At 41.4% G+C, this 15,355-nt stretch overlaps 1 protein-coding gene across 1 annotated transcript; it reads right to left on the reverse strand.

The window, feature by feature from the left end:
- Positions 1-1,213: 1,213 nt before the first annotated feature.
- Positions 1,214-14,176, reverse strand: LOC136178941 (presequence protease, mitochondrial-like). The gene is made up of 24 exons (XM_065953388.1): positions 14,128-14,176; positions 12,837-12,951; positions 11,886-11,982; positions 11,043-11,203; positions 10,572-10,698; positions 10,313-10,401; positions 9,950-10,073; positions 9,350-9,417; positions 9,061-9,157; positions 8,459-8,593; positions 8,059-8,197; positions 7,183-7,299; positions 6,934-7,063; positions 6,637-6,757; positions 5,668-5,744; positions 5,392-5,557; positions 5,032-5,132; positions 4,546-4,666; positions 4,403-4,453; positions 3,460-3,572; positions 3,180-3,302; positions 1,865-2,010; positions 1,445-1,547; positions 1,214-1,307 (listed from the first exon to the last, which is right to left on the reverse strand). Exons 1-24 carry the CDS (start codon positions 14,174-14,176, stop codon positions 1,214-1,216), a joined length of 2,664 nt encoding a protein of 887 aa, XP_065809460.1.
- Between the last annotated feature and the right edge of the window lie 1,179 nt (positions 14,177-15,355).

Raw genomic sequence — 15,355 nt, forward strand, 5'->3', positions numbered from 1 at the left:
GCTGTAGTTTTGGAAGTGGAGCAACATTTTACCTTCATGTGCCGGCAGTGAGATGTGACCGTCCTGTCAGAGTAATAAAGCATTTATTGTGTGCAAAGACGTGTGACTCTGTTTTATTTATCAGTAAATTAGGATTTTAGAAAAGGGAACTGAGGTTAGAGTGTCTGATTTTAAAAACTCAATCATCTCACCAGATGTGTTGACCTGCAGCAATTCTTTGGTTTTATTCACCCTGAGTTTTAAATCTGTTGATTTGTGCTTCAAACCCGATAAAATGGAGGGAAATTGATTTCACCTGTGGTGTTCAAAGACTTGAAAAATAATTGTTAAAACTTCAATTTAAGGTCATAATATTCAACATTAACTAGCGGCTCATTAGCATGCTAACTAGTAGCATACTGGCTGCTTATTGGTCATTATGAAGCACTTATTAGTACCTTATCTACATGACCATAGTCTATAGTTAACAGGTCATTATCTAAGAGTTTGTTCTCATTACCTTCCTGATTACAGCTCAATGATAGAGAGTTAGGAAGTTGTTGAACATGAGTTATGATCTTGATATGCTTTTGTTTACTTCTACCTCATAAGGGTCGTACTGAGGGAAACATATTAAGATCATAATTCATGTTCAATCACTTCCTAACTGAGGAACCAATGAAAATGTGAAAATTGTGGAAAATAGGACCACAGCCTCCATACATGGGGCGTGCACAAAAACCACTAGACTACCTGCGCCCCCACAAAGACCAACATGACCTGACTGAGTGTTTGCACATGACACAGTTTGTTGTTTGAATTAGACAGAATGGCTCTGATGTTCTTCCTCTGCTCTGAGTTTCCCAGAGTAAACCACAGAGGAAGAAAGTCATTTGTATCCTGCAGAAAAAAACAAAAACACCTGATTGAAGTTTATATAAATGATATATCTCTTGATGATACTTTTGCAATGATCCCAAAAAGAAGAGCTCACTCACATAGTGTATTCCAACATGATCATATATTTCATTAAATATATACAGAATGAAGACGTATCTGAACCATGACAGCAGCTCTCAGTCCTCCTCTTGATATTGTGCGCTTCAGCTTTTTCACTCTTTAATAAAAAATCCTAACCGTAGACTTTCAGCATTCAGTACAGAAGAAGTCGTGCAGCTGTGATTCTCCAGAAGTCCAGTTGAGTATTTAAATCACAAGTTACCTACAGACTGGATTATTTTACGATCCATGAGGGATCTTTTTTAATCGCCTCGTTCTCTGGACCCAAGATAGCAACTCCACAAGTCCTCTGACCGACGCCGAGGTATCTGCAGCGAGGGGGAAAACAAGACACGAGTTAACACTTGATGTGGGAATAAACGGGAACAGTTTGTCAGTCTGTTTTTTCTTTTAGCTTCTCCTTCTCTTCATTTCTGAGTTATGTAAGGGGACATAAAGTTTGTACCTTTCAGCCACTTCCACCAGACTTTGGTGAGTGACAGCAAAAAGTCTTTCTCTGTGATTCTGCTTCATCTCATCGGTGACTCCGCTGAGGAAGCGACCCATTCCTGCAACACAAACACAGAGTGAACAAACCAGACAGCTAAGAGATAAAGTGGAGACAGTGACGGCTTTACAACAGAGACGGAGACTAAGTTAATAAAACTAATGAAGATCTCTTCATATCTGAACTTGGTTATAATTCAACTTTTTACTCATCATTTTATTCATTAATCCTTTAAAAGCTTTTAACCTCCATTAAAGACTTCTAATGTTGAAGTTGTCAGTGATGTACTGAGATGTTAAAGCTCCAGAGATCTGATTGGAGGAGGATCAGGTGACGCATCCTGACAGCAGCTGGAGGGATCACTCAGTCGTTCCTCACCTTTGTCCGCGGGGGCCACAGGCGAGTCTACAGCCGAGAACACTGACAGTTTAGCTTCATCGATGTCCTGCTGGGTGAACTGTCCCGACTTCGCCCAGTCCACACCTCGACGAAACGCAGACAAGGTCTGCACCGAGTTTGGATCCCTTAGAGAAGTACGAGAAAGAAATACAAAATCAACGACACACTGTTCATCTCAAAGAAGATTCTTTTTAAACGTAGAAGTCATTTGGAATATTTTATTACAGCTTCCAAAAACGCCCCATGATGGCTTCCCTTAGTAAATTGTTCAGTCTTCTGTGTCTCTTTTTTTCCAGACAGATCGCCTGAATATTCTTGGAATATAAACATTTTGCATTTTGGACAAAGGGAGGAAGAAGAGGTCACATTTGAGAATATGGCAACAAATCTCTTTCAGGAATTCAATTCAAATTTCATTAGATTAGAACAAAATAAGTGCTGCTGCAACTTTGGTTCTTTCGCTTCTCTCTCCAAAACTTGATTTAAAATACATTTTAAAGGTCACATATTCTGTTAAATCCTCTTCACCATGTTTCTATGTGTCTCTAGTCCGTCTACAAACCCCCCAATGATGAGAAAAGTCCATCCTCTCCGTCTTCTGCCTGCTACACCTTTCAGAAAATGTGTACTCAAACAGGCCGTTTAGCGATTTTCCCTTCATGACATCACAAAGGGCAGTAGCCCCTCCCCCAGGTGGGTGACACTCCCACAGCTAGGTGTTTGTTCTGCCCTCTGAGTCTGCCTTCTCACCGTAAACAATAGAGCAGGTAGCAAGAAAGCCTGAGACACCCAAGCCCTTCCAGTGAGGGGGAGTGGTGAAACACAGCTCATTTACATATTTAAAGGTACAGACACAGAAACAGCCTGTTTTGAGTAAGGCTGAAATAGAGGGGTTTATAGACATGATCAAATACTGGATCAGAGTGGATTTAGAACAAGAAACTTCACACACGTTTTGAGGAGCTCTGAGACTTATTTAAACTGGTTGAAGACGAGGAGAATATGTGACCTTTAACAAAATTCATATCTTGAAGACAACCCAGCCTGCCCCCTTTAATAGAATCTACCTCTACTCCTTCATAAGTACGGAGATTTTGTATGTATTAGATTCCATTAAATACACCTATTAACCAAAATGCACATCGTTTTCTAAGGTTCGAAAAAGCCTGAGTGTATATAAAATATTAATGTTTCAGCCAAGGCAACAAAATGAACTGTTATTGTATTTCAACGTCATTACAATTTCCATAATGTTTTTTAAAACTTTGTTGAGTGTGGTGTGGCGGCCTCTCACCTGTACGAGTAAAAAGAGAAAAGACCTCCTCCCATCCTGGCCCCGCCCCCGTAGGCTCCTCCCTTCTCCCTGACTTCTCCATGCAGAAACTTAGCCGTCATCATCCTCGCCAAGATGCACAAACTTTAAGAGAAAAAAGGAAACAAAAAGTTTTTATTACACTTTAGATGAACTAAAAGTTACACGTAGAAAAAAGTAGAAAGACAAAGAACTGTCCGTGTAAATCAGACTTTTAAAGGAAGTGCTGTCACTCATCCCTGCCAGGTACAGGTGTGGTTACCTGGCGTAGTCGTGGTGGGAGAAGGGTACCGTACGAATACTCTCGCTGATAAAGTGAACAGGGAAGGGAAGCTGGAAGAACGTTTTCATCTGACACGGCTGGAAGTTTTGCTCCTGAAATCAGAGAAGATGATCTTTACTGTCACTGTACAAGTACAACGAAAACCTGTCGGAGCACACCTGTAGAGAAGTAGTTAAATATAGAACATATACAAATACTAAACCCACCAGTATATATACAAACAAAACAGTTATATTATACAATAAGATGTAAACTATGGTTAAAAGAGAGCTGAGCGGTACTGGTGGAATATTGTACTCAGGTATTAAAAAAAAACAAATAAGCGTTATATTTATAATCTCATGCATGCACAGGACTTTGTTTTGAAGGAATGTCTCATAATAAAGGACAAAATAAAATTACAGGTGATCTCACAACTATTGAAATCAAAGGATCAACTGTTTTGTGTTGGTGTTATTTTGCTTCTTCAAAGATTTTTGACTTTAAAATCTGTATTTTTGCGTTTCTATAAGACGGCCTTTCCTCATCTTTTCCATTATTTTATCTTCTTTAATCTGCAGAGACGGTTCTGCCTTTAATATAATGTGAACTCACTATGGCAGGGATATATTTAGAGGAGTGGTTCTTAATGGGTTTAGCTTTAGGACTCACCACCATCTCCTCCTGCGACCAGAGTTTCTGATATTGTTCAACCTATCAGGTTTATTTTCAATGAAAGATGTTTCAAAAGATGTGACAGAACAAAGATACAGAACATAGAACTTTACAGACTTTTTGACACCATTTTTTTCCCCTAGGAACTCAGTCACGACCCACTGAAAACAGCTCTGTGACCCACTTATGGGCCCCTACCCACCAGTTGAGAACCACTGACATAGCGAGCAAACAAACACAGAAATGTAAGATGTTCCTGAAAACTTACAGAGATGAGTTTCCGGCTCAGCCCCGAGACATCCGATGGGTCGAGAGGCCTCTTTAGAAAAAAAAATCAAGAGAATATTAAAATCTAATTTTAAGAATTATTCTGCCTGCTTTCATGTTTTGATTTGTTTGTTGATAGTTTACCTCAATAATGTTACTTCTGACCGGTTTGCGCTCCTTTCTGTTGTCAGCCACGTCCTTCATGAAGCTCTCCAGCTGTGCTGCCGTGTCCGACATTTTCTGTGGAGTAGTGTTGATCGCACACCTGTAAGAGACAAACATTTACATTGACGAGCATGTTACAAACAGACCCTTTATATTGAAACCATGTTGCAGTAATTAAAATAACATTAACTGCAGAATACTGTCACTATCTCTTCATCATTCAAAAATCTATCACCATGGAGGCGACCATAGCCTAGTGGTTAGTGGACGCCCCATGTGTGGAGGCTGTAGTCCTCCAAGCGGACGACCTGTGGCTCATTTCCTGCTTTCCCCACTCTCTCTCTCTCTCTCTCTCTCTCTCTGATTTCTGACTCTGTCCACTGTCCTGTCTCTAAAATAAAGGCCCAAAAAGCCCCAAAACAAAACCTTTTAAAAGAAAACCTCTCCTCAGGTGTAACATCTCACCTCATGTTGTCCGGGTTGAGAAGATGCTTCTTGATCCTGACGAGCGTTCGGATGACTTGGCTGAGGTCGGACAACTCAGCGACCCTCTTCATAAACTTCACCTGAAGTAATCATTGATAAAAGATGGATAAAATATGAAGTGAGAGAATGGAAAAACAAAAAACCTCTTGCACAAAGTAGGAACAAATGAAATTGTCTCTGCTTGTCAGAAAAAAATCATGCTATACTGTATGTCTTGAATCTGCGTCTGCGTAATTTACTTCAAGCTTTAAATCACTATGACAACACTTCTTAAAGCTGACGTGCAGGAGTCAGACACTATCATTTTAGTTTTTTAGGATCAACACTCCAGGTGCATACCTGTTCCATCCCACCAAGCGTCTCATTGAGGTCTCCTGCTGGAGTCAGGTGACGGCCTGCACGTGTCATGGCGTACATGTGGCCCGAGTAGGAGATCCCATTGGCTAACTCCTGTGCTGACATCATCACCAGCACTCTCAGGTGCTCCACCTCGTCAAAGTGGGGGCTGTAGTGGAAAAAAAAAAAAAAAAAGATAAATATCGAGCTGTCTTCTCAGCCTCCTCGAATTTCAGGACACATTTTCTCTCAGTTTATAAGAAGTGATGGAGGACGTACTTGTTGAATATGTCGCTCCACAGATGAAACATGTGAGGAAGGTTTCTCTCCAGGCAGGAGGAGGACAGGAGGACACCCTGGAACAGAGAACACAGAGACAAGACTCTTCTTTGATTACCTGTTTTATACCGATGTAATGTAACCAGCAGCAGTTAAACATTGAACCAAGATAAATCACAACCTCTGTTTATGTAACACACGATCACTCAGTTTCAATTTCTCTAGCTTTAAAGGAGACATTTGATTTTTGAAGACGACGCAGCAGAAAGAAGATGGGTTTCCACAATGCACAAGAATCATCATAATAAAGAACAAACATTTAATTAATATAGAATAAAGTTACTAAATTACATGTGATGTCATATATGAAGGAACCTGACATGGAGCAGCATACTTCATTACTCCATTCATCCATTTGCCAAGGTCAGGTCTCTGTGGCAGCAGTAGTAAGTCAACCCAGACTTCTCTCTCCCCAGTTCCTCCTGAGGGATTCTGACGTGTTCCCAGGCCAGTGGGGATATACACAGTAATCCCTCCAGTAAACTCTGGGTCTACCCCGGGGTCTCCTCCCAGTTGGGGCGTGCTCAGAAGACCTCAAAGGGAGGCGTCCAGGTGGCATCCTAATCAGATGGCCGAACCACCTCGACTGGCTCCTTTAGATTTGAGGGAGAAACGGCTCTACTCTGAGCTCTACCAGAATGTCTGAGCTCCTCGCCCTCTCTCTAAGACTGAGCCCAGCCGACCTCTGGAGGAAACTAATTTCAGCCGCTTGTATCCACCATCTTATTATTTCGGTCACTACCCATAGCTCATGATCATAGGTGACCGGTAAATGGAGAGCTTTGCCTTCAGGCTCAGACTCACTCCCTACATCATCTAAAGTATTCTTGTCCAGAAATGTCTCTGTCCAAACATTACTTCTATCCATATATTTGTAAGACTTTTCAAACACAGTAAGCTGGTACTGACCTGCTCGTACATGTCCAGCTGGGTGGAGTCAGGGACGACCTGGGTGGAGACAGACATGCCCCCAGTCCTCAGCTCCATCTGCTGGGACTGTTGTCTGTAGTCCAGACCTCCACAGCCCATCCTGATTTAACAAACAGACACACATGCAATCTTTAAAATGCTTTCAAACACCACCTGTCCAAACCTTACACAAATACAGAAAAGATCAATAAAGCATAATATCTTCAAACTTTTCATATACCAGGTGACACATTTTGAAATCTTGCTCTGGTCCAATCGACTGTCAGGTGAACTTACTTGGTGACAACGCTGCAGAAGAGCGGGACATAGAGCCTGAGGTCCTCCGGCAGTGTGTTGAGACTGCACATGGCTCTGAAGTAAACTAGCCCGTTGGTGGGCTGCTCACAGTACTGCACCGGTACGCCGACTGAAGGAGACAAGGAGAGGAAACATTTTAAGGGGTTTTAACCACAACACTCTGAGATGATTCTTCCTTGTTGTGTATAATGTTTTATAAACTTGTGTAGAGCGGACACTGGGCCGTACCTGCTGTGCTGATCTGAACAGGAGTAACAGGGATCGTGGGCTCAATGTCAGACACTTTCAGTGCCGGCAAACAGGAGGCGTCCTGCGCTTTGCTCTGAGCAGCCAGCAGCTCCAGACCTTTTCCCAAGAAGAAGAAGAAGAACATGAATATGAAACAGACAGTTAAATCAGAAGTGCCTCAATCAAATCCTTCTGAAATGTTTCAACAAGTTTTACTGGTTGGGTCATAAACAGAAAAGTGAATGCAGGTGAAATGTTCTTTTATGGTTTTCCATCAGTAAATCTCTGTACTTTAATGTTTCTAACAAGTCCCCTCAAAGACGGTTTTTAATATTTAAGGCAACTCCTCACCCCCTCGGACTAAAACTGGCAAATGACACTCAATTCAGTAACACTTTTGTCTGTCTTTGAAAACTTATAGAGCAGCTTTGAATGATTTGCAGCTCAAAAAACATCTTATTTATCTGATACTGGTGTCAATAAAAAACACCTCAAGCCGTTTAGCGCCCTCTGCTGACTCATCCTGGGATTACTCCAACATATGTTTACCTCATGCTCTATAACTCTGCCTGTGTTTAGTTTGAACATGCAGCATTGGAACACTATATGACTAAATGAGGGATCTAGAACAGGTCAACATGAATATATTCTGTATACAGTCACATTGCAGCGCTTGATGTTTTTTTCCCAGTTATTGTGTTAATCTGATGGTTTATTGGATTTTTTGGGGCTTCAATCAAATCAATCAAGCAGCCAATAAAAGCCTGTTTGCTTCAGACAATTCTGTGTGATTTCACAGAGTCAAGCTCAGAAAGTGTTTTAACAGAAGCAGAGAAACACAGATTTCCTCCGTGGAGCAGTTTCAATCATTTGTACCTTTTTCATAGATGTCTTTTTTGTCGCTGTCTGACAGAGCATGGATCTTTTTCTGGAGCTTCTCCTCCTCGGCTTTGGCCTGTTTCTCCAAGTAGACCTCATCCGGACTCATGGACAGGGTCAGTCTGTGTGTGTTCTCCTGTAGGGGGGGTAATGGGGATTTGAAGAGGAAGAGAAAAAACACAAATGATACAGAAAACCTTCAAAGTTCATGTTTTTTTGTCATGATCTTAAAACACTCCAGGGCTGCTGAGGTTGACCTTAAGAGCAGACCGAGTATTTCCCCCTACAGAGAACATTAGTGAGACTTGTAAAAGGTTTATTCTTGTATTTTTTTTTAAACCTTTTTTCACATATTTCTGGATGTTTTGAAGAAAAGTACTTTCCCAGTGTCACACACCTTAAAGTAGTGCTTGACTTTGTCCTGGAGGAAGCGAGGGTTTTCCTTCAGGGTCTGTTTGAACTTGGCAACGCTGTCGTTGATCTGCAGCAGCTCCACCGGGTCGCCGTCGTGGTTCCACGATGACGCAATGTACTAGAAAAAACAAAAATGTACATACATACACAAACAGCCATGAATAATGAAACCGACATGTGAAACATGCAGCAGAATCCACAAAGCGATTATAACATTACTGACAAAATAAAGCTAATCTAAGTGTCCTGTTTGACTCTTACATTGATGTATAGTGATTAAAACTTTACTTCTCATACACATGTGTAATCCCTTTAAATATTACACTCTCTGTGATTATTGAGTTTACTGCAACTCATCAAAAAAAGGAAGAAATCAGCAAATAAACTGCTGTGAAAACAAGCTCATCTCATACGTTTAGACATGTTTAAAACATTCTGTATTTGTATAGAAATACACAGAGTATATAGTGGTAGAAACACAAGATTTCAGCAGAGACAACATAACTAACATCATCATTCTTCCTGACATATCTCACACATAGAGGTTTATAAATACATGCAGTGTCCTTGTGTTTGTGAACTCACCGAGGCCAGAGACAGGCCGAAGTTTGTGGACTGGTGCTTCATCTGGATCTGGATCTTATGCAGGAGAGCGTCGATTCTTTCCTCCTCAAAGCCGCTCCTGTCGATGATGACGAGGACTCATTTTATCTTATGTGCCGTTTCAATTTCATGTAACCAAGCAACTCATCATCCTTCATGTGCAAGTAGACCTTACAGTTTATGGCTTTATCAAAACAAGCTGACACTTAGAGAGAGCAGGTTTGTAAACATATATTAAAGTCTTAAATACAAAAGGGAGCGTGGGACTTACTCGATGATGTCGTTGATGGTTTGGCTGATGATTTGCTTCACTCTCTCGGTGTCCTCCTCGGCCATTCCCTGGCAAAATCATATAGATGAAAACCCGTCTTTAAAGAGTAACTAAACCCCCAGAGTACAAAGTATCTAAATTTAAATTCCACATTTTGTGTTAGAAATATGCATAGCTACGGCCCTCTACAGGTTGAACCCATCTACTGCAATTACATTCTTCTATTGGCTTATCTGGTGTTTAGAGAATTGCATGGATTGACAATAACTGAAATCTTAGCGGCTGGCTGTAAAATATTTACAAACGTGCCAAAATGAGGATGTTTATTTGAAAACATTAGAGCCATAACATTCAAATCCTCCAGGGGGCATCATCCCCATCCTCTCCTGCCCCTCTCTATCGTCTCCATCGGCTGTCTCAGCACTGACAGATCAAATGGTTCTGGACCGTCGTTGAGCCTCTGGATCAGAGAAGTCCTCCACATTAAACCAAACTTCTGTCCTCGCTGCTTCTCCAGCCGTCGCTCTAAATAACCTCTGAGCTTGCTGATCATTTTATTTGTGAGATTTTGTTACTTTGCGTCCTGCGTACTCACCCTACAACAGAGGAGAAGTCAGTTCCTATATTGGGTTCGATGAGAGCTTTGTAGAAGGGAGAGTTGGGTCCAGAGATCATGAGAGACGACAGCAGGCTGAGGGTGAATCCTTCAAATGTGTCAGTGATGCTGCGCGGGGAAAAAAACAAAGAGATTTTAAATATTTCTGAACAATAGGACTCGCTAAAAACTTCACTTTGAATGAAGAGAATTGTTGAGTGAATCCTTTCTGTACTGTAAAGCTCTCAGTCTTTAAAAAGCCGTCGACGTGACAACCAAGATGTAGTGAATAAAGAGGAGGATGGAGGCTCTTTTTATGGCTTCTCCCATCTTAATGCAAAATAAAAAGAAATGATTTTCGGTCTTACTCTCCCAGCAGGTAGCTCACACACAGCGTGTTCTGCCGGGCCGGATCCGGAGCCAGAGCGTCAGGGCTGCAGGTCACATGGTCCTCTCTCTGGGGAAACCATTGAGATTCACGACGACATCAAAACGACTAATCAATGCATTTCAGTGTGTTAATATAAAAGCATGCAATAATAAACAGCTGTTGAGATTGTTGGTGTAGTTTTTAAGATCTATTGATCAGTAGAAGTTACAGATGCTGGTCTGGATTATGACACTCACAGGGCTGCTCCAGTGTGGCTGGGGGGGGACCTCTGTGTTCGGGTTGATGCGTTCAAACTTGGACAGAGCTTCCTCTTCGATCTGCTTCAGATGCTGCTCCAAAGGCAAATCTCCATACGTGAAGAACCTGAGGAGCACATGGAGGACACTCTCAAGGGTGTTTTCTGAGCAATTTTAAAGCCTGCATGTTAAATTATTTTTAAGGAATTATGATCATTCTGAAATAAATAAGATCGATAAAGCATGAAAAAGACAAACTAGCATCAGTTACCATCAAATTATTAAAGTTTCCTGTGTTTCATATCTACTGTGTCAATGTGAGCCTGCATCGTTCTGCTGCAGGAGATTATTAAATGTAACAAAGAAAGGATTCTGCTGGCTAACACCTGCTCTCATCTCATTTCTTCACAGCACTTTACAGTTTCCTGTCCCTTCTAGGCTCACAGTGTACACGTGTGTGTGTCCATGTACCTGGCGTTGCTGGGGTGGTAATGCGTGGCGTGGAACTGCTTGAGCTGTTCCCAGGTAAGGTCAGGGATGGCTAGAGGCTCTCCTCCTGACACCACAGAGTACGTGTGGTCTGGATACAGCTTGTTCTGGAGGTGCTGGGCGTACACGCGCTCGTTGTCAGACTAATAAAAAACACACAATCAAACGTTAAACAGTCACTGACACACTCTTATTTCAAAACCATTTATCTGACGTCACCTGTTCATCTCATATCTGGAACTTGTTTCACTGCTGTTGCATTAGGCCCCATGTCCGCCTAGCATTTTATAGATTTTGTTAGCTTTTTCTGAGTGTCTTTGTTCTATTGTTCCCAATGAGGAGAGAGTGTTTGCAGCAGCAGCAAAGCGCAGCGTCCAGCGCCTTTCTTCCGAGCGCTCTGCCTAATTTGTGCAGCCGCTCCGAGCACTTCAAACTAAAAATGTTTCAACTTTTTATGAGGCCGCTGTTGACGTCACCGGCGCTTTTCTTTCAACCAGCCGATCATAAAGTACATCAGTTGGGTCCTTGCTCTGTGTCTGATCGGAGCCGTGAGAACGGGGATGTCATTATTATTGAGCTCATCATCCAGGAAACATTTGGAGGTCAAGCATCCTCCGTTTGATGCTCAAAGTGACAGATAAAAAATATCAAACAGAGAAAAGCAACGGAGCTGTGTCGGTCATACAGGAGCTGTTGTCAACAGACTGTTGTCATAGAGACAGGACGGACGGCAGCAGAAATATGAGATATCTGAAGCTACTTAAAAGAACACTTTACTATATTGTATCTACGTGTAGAAAGGTGACTTGGAAAAAGTAGACTTACAAAAGCCCCTTTCATTTCATTGAACACCACTCCTTTAAAGACCAGAGGGGAGTTGGGATCTGTTGGGTTTTCATTCTCCAGCCTCCAGCCCTCCTGCCTGCAAAATCAACACAAACAGAAATGAACTAGTGAAGAGCAGATTTCATCAGCGACTGTTTCAAACAAGTGATATCAGAAAGGTCTTGGACTCTTTTAGGCTGGCTACACACTCGACAATATTCAGATCTTAACCTATTTAAAAAACGTGGGAGACCAAAGACATGAGGACAGCTAAATGATTCTAAACATTATAATCCTCCGACTGCACACACTAGACGATTTGACCCGACTGTGAGACCACACACCTGCAGTTTGTAGAAACGAGTTCACAGTGGTGATCCCACAGACACGAGATCTCACGAGAACTCGTGTGATCAAACGTGACTTCAGAAGAAAAACAAATATGGAAGACAGTCGAGACATTAAAAAGCCACTCATGTTGTTACTCAAGCTGCTCTTCTTTTTCTATATTCCTCTTGGCTCAGGGCACAGTTATGTTTGTGTTCACTGGCATGTTTGTGAGCTGTAAAAGTGATGCTCTCTTCGCTCTCTTTTTGGCTACTGCAGGTATTCAGTCGGAGGCAGCCCGATCTGGAATGGTAAATATCAAACATGTTTTTGTATTTAGGATTCCAGATCGGGGAGGCTCTGACTCGATCGGGAGCTGTAAAATAATCGTATTGACACCACACACTTGAAGATTATTTGGCCAAATAAAAGGCCCAAAATCAGGCCTAAACTCCCCTAGTGTGAAGCCAGCCTCAGGACAAACAGTCCAACTAACAGAGTTAACAGCTGACTATAAAGACAAAATCTTCACTGAATATTTAAAAGTTGACTTTTGCTACAATGCTATCAAGTCAAATAAATACAAACATGAAACAAATATGAGAAGCAGCAGTCACCACTCACCAGAAATCCTGCTCTCGTAAACACGGGAAGAAAGCTGCATCCAGATAGACCGAGAGAAGATTCTGGAAGTCTTTTCCATTTTGGGTTGAGAACGGATACATGGTGTAGTCACTGGCTGTTTACGAAGGGAGGCAACAACTAAAAAACATGTCAGACATAAAGCTCATCAGCAAGCCAAGAATTAAGAAACAATCATCTGAAAGTCATTTTCTCTTCTAAAACTGACCGGTAAAACTATTAAAAGATAAGCTAGCTAATTAGCTTTTTATTTAACTGTAGGAGGATTATGTGTATGAAACATAAACTGTAAATATTAATGGATGAAGCCTGAGTGATGTCACCCATCTGTTACAGCAGGGGCTCCTGAGGCTCATCGGCAGCAGCCACCATGCTGGAAATCCTGTCTCAGTCTAACTTTCTAGACTGAGAGTTGGAGCTGAGGCGGGTTTTAAGCCTCGTACACATCGCACCCACCTGTCAATCATGTCAGCTACTTGGCTAAATATGGTTAACACGTATCGTTCCTCAAATCGGATTTGTTGTAGAAAAATACACTCTCCGTACAGTGTGTGCCCATGTGGACAACAACTAATCCAGGCTGTTAACATATTTATTCATGCTGTAAAAACAGTTTTTTATTTGCATGTGTTGTGTGAATGTGAATTCCGGTGTTCCTGGAGCCAGCCTCTAGTGGACACTCGATGAACTGCAGGATTTTGCACTTCCACATTGGCTTCATTTTTCAACACTGCACTGGTTGTGCAATTCTTTCATTACTTGGAATCAAACCGACTTTTGCAAGGCAAGGCTTTGTAAATTAAAGCAGCAGTAGGAATCAGTAGGTTTGTATTTGAAACAGGATTATGACTTCAATCTGAGGCGAAGTACGTCTAAAGACAACATCAATGATCTGCGTCAATCATCAGTTTGACCATCTGATAGACAAAAACAAGGAATAAAGGTCAGGTCAATGTATTTAATCCAGTATGTGAACCACCAGTATGTGAAAACACATCTTCCAATGGTGGTGAAGTTCAGTGGAACTCTGACGCCTCTCTGTCCAGCCTCTACATGCTGGACAGGGGTTTAACTGGACTCCTGGAGACTCTGCTGAGTTCTGTAAGTCATTAGGGGACAATGTGTTAACATCTATGTTTTTTTTCCATGTTTCTACAGAAAGCTGATTATACTTTTCTTCACTGCACTCGCATACTACGGTACTTTGACGAAACCAGTAAAGCCAAATTTCTTGATTTCAATATCATATGTGGACGTAGGACATTCCTCTGACCAGTCCCTCTCGTTTTCCTTGCACCACAGCAGACATGGATCTCAGGCATTCTGTTAACCTTTCACCCTCGCACGTACACACACAGCCTGTTCTGAGCAGGGCTGAAATAGAGGGGTTTATAGGCATGATCAAATACAGGATCAGAGTGGATTTAGAACAAGACACTTCACACACATGTTTAGAGGAGCTCTGAGACTTATTTAAACATGTTGAAGAGGAGGAGAATATGTGACCTTTAAGTCATGAAGGCTGTCAGTGCTAGTGATGACTTTTGTTCTCTTATCTGTGCTGTATCACTAACCATCTACCCAATTGATAGAAATATGTACAATGAGGTATCTTAAAACATGAATTATCATAATCTAAAAACATCATAACACAATAGTAATTAGAAAACACAGAGGCTGAAGGCTGCAGGAAATATTATCAGACAAAAAAAAGTGATGAAGAATATGTTTTTATGCTCCTGATATGTGGAAGACACCGCATCTGAAAATCAAAGTAACAAAGTCTATGAATAATAAAATTTAAAACAATGTAAGACCTATCTTTTGAAACAGACTTTCAGTGGAGAGTAAAATGATAGAAGATGTCTTGTTTTAAAGACTTTTACTGATTGGATCGAAACAATTGATCGTTTATTGGTGGGATGTTAGTCTTCTAAACGGTTGGACTTATAGCTGCACATTAGAAATGTATCTCATTCATAAAAGTATCCACTGTTTCAGCCAATACCATTCTCCTTATTTGACTGTTTAGGTGTCGCTCTATTGTACTTAAAAAAAGAACGGCCTTTTTGCAGTTTCCACTAACGAGCCTCAGCCAGACTTAATAAATAACCTGATAATGACTGCGGAGTATATCAGTCAAAAATCCAAACGTCTCTAGTTGAGATATTTGTATGCACTGTTACATCATTACTACAAAGTTTGATTAAACCAGTCTTCACTAACTATTATTGGGTCGAAATTCAAACATCTAAACCATTTATTCAAAGATCACATTTAAAAAGGTGTATTGACACATTTCCTTAAGGTGGTGAAGTTCAGTGGCACTCTGACGCCTCCCTGTGGTTTCTCAGATTTTGACAGCCCTGTATTGCAGGTGCTCACCTCAAGCTGCCTTCCCACATTAGTGTAACCACTGACCTGAGAAGGGACACTTAACCAGCCTCAGTCAGAATATGAACATACCTGATAATGAATGCTCTGTATATTTTATTCACTGT

The sequence above is a fragment of the Labrus bergylta genome, chromosome 4, assembly GCF_963930695.1.
Source record: "Labrus bergylta chromosome 4, fLabBer1.1, whole genome shotgun sequence".
NCBI lineage: Eukaryota > Metazoa > Chordata > Actinopteri > Labriformes > Labridae > Labrus > Labrus bergylta.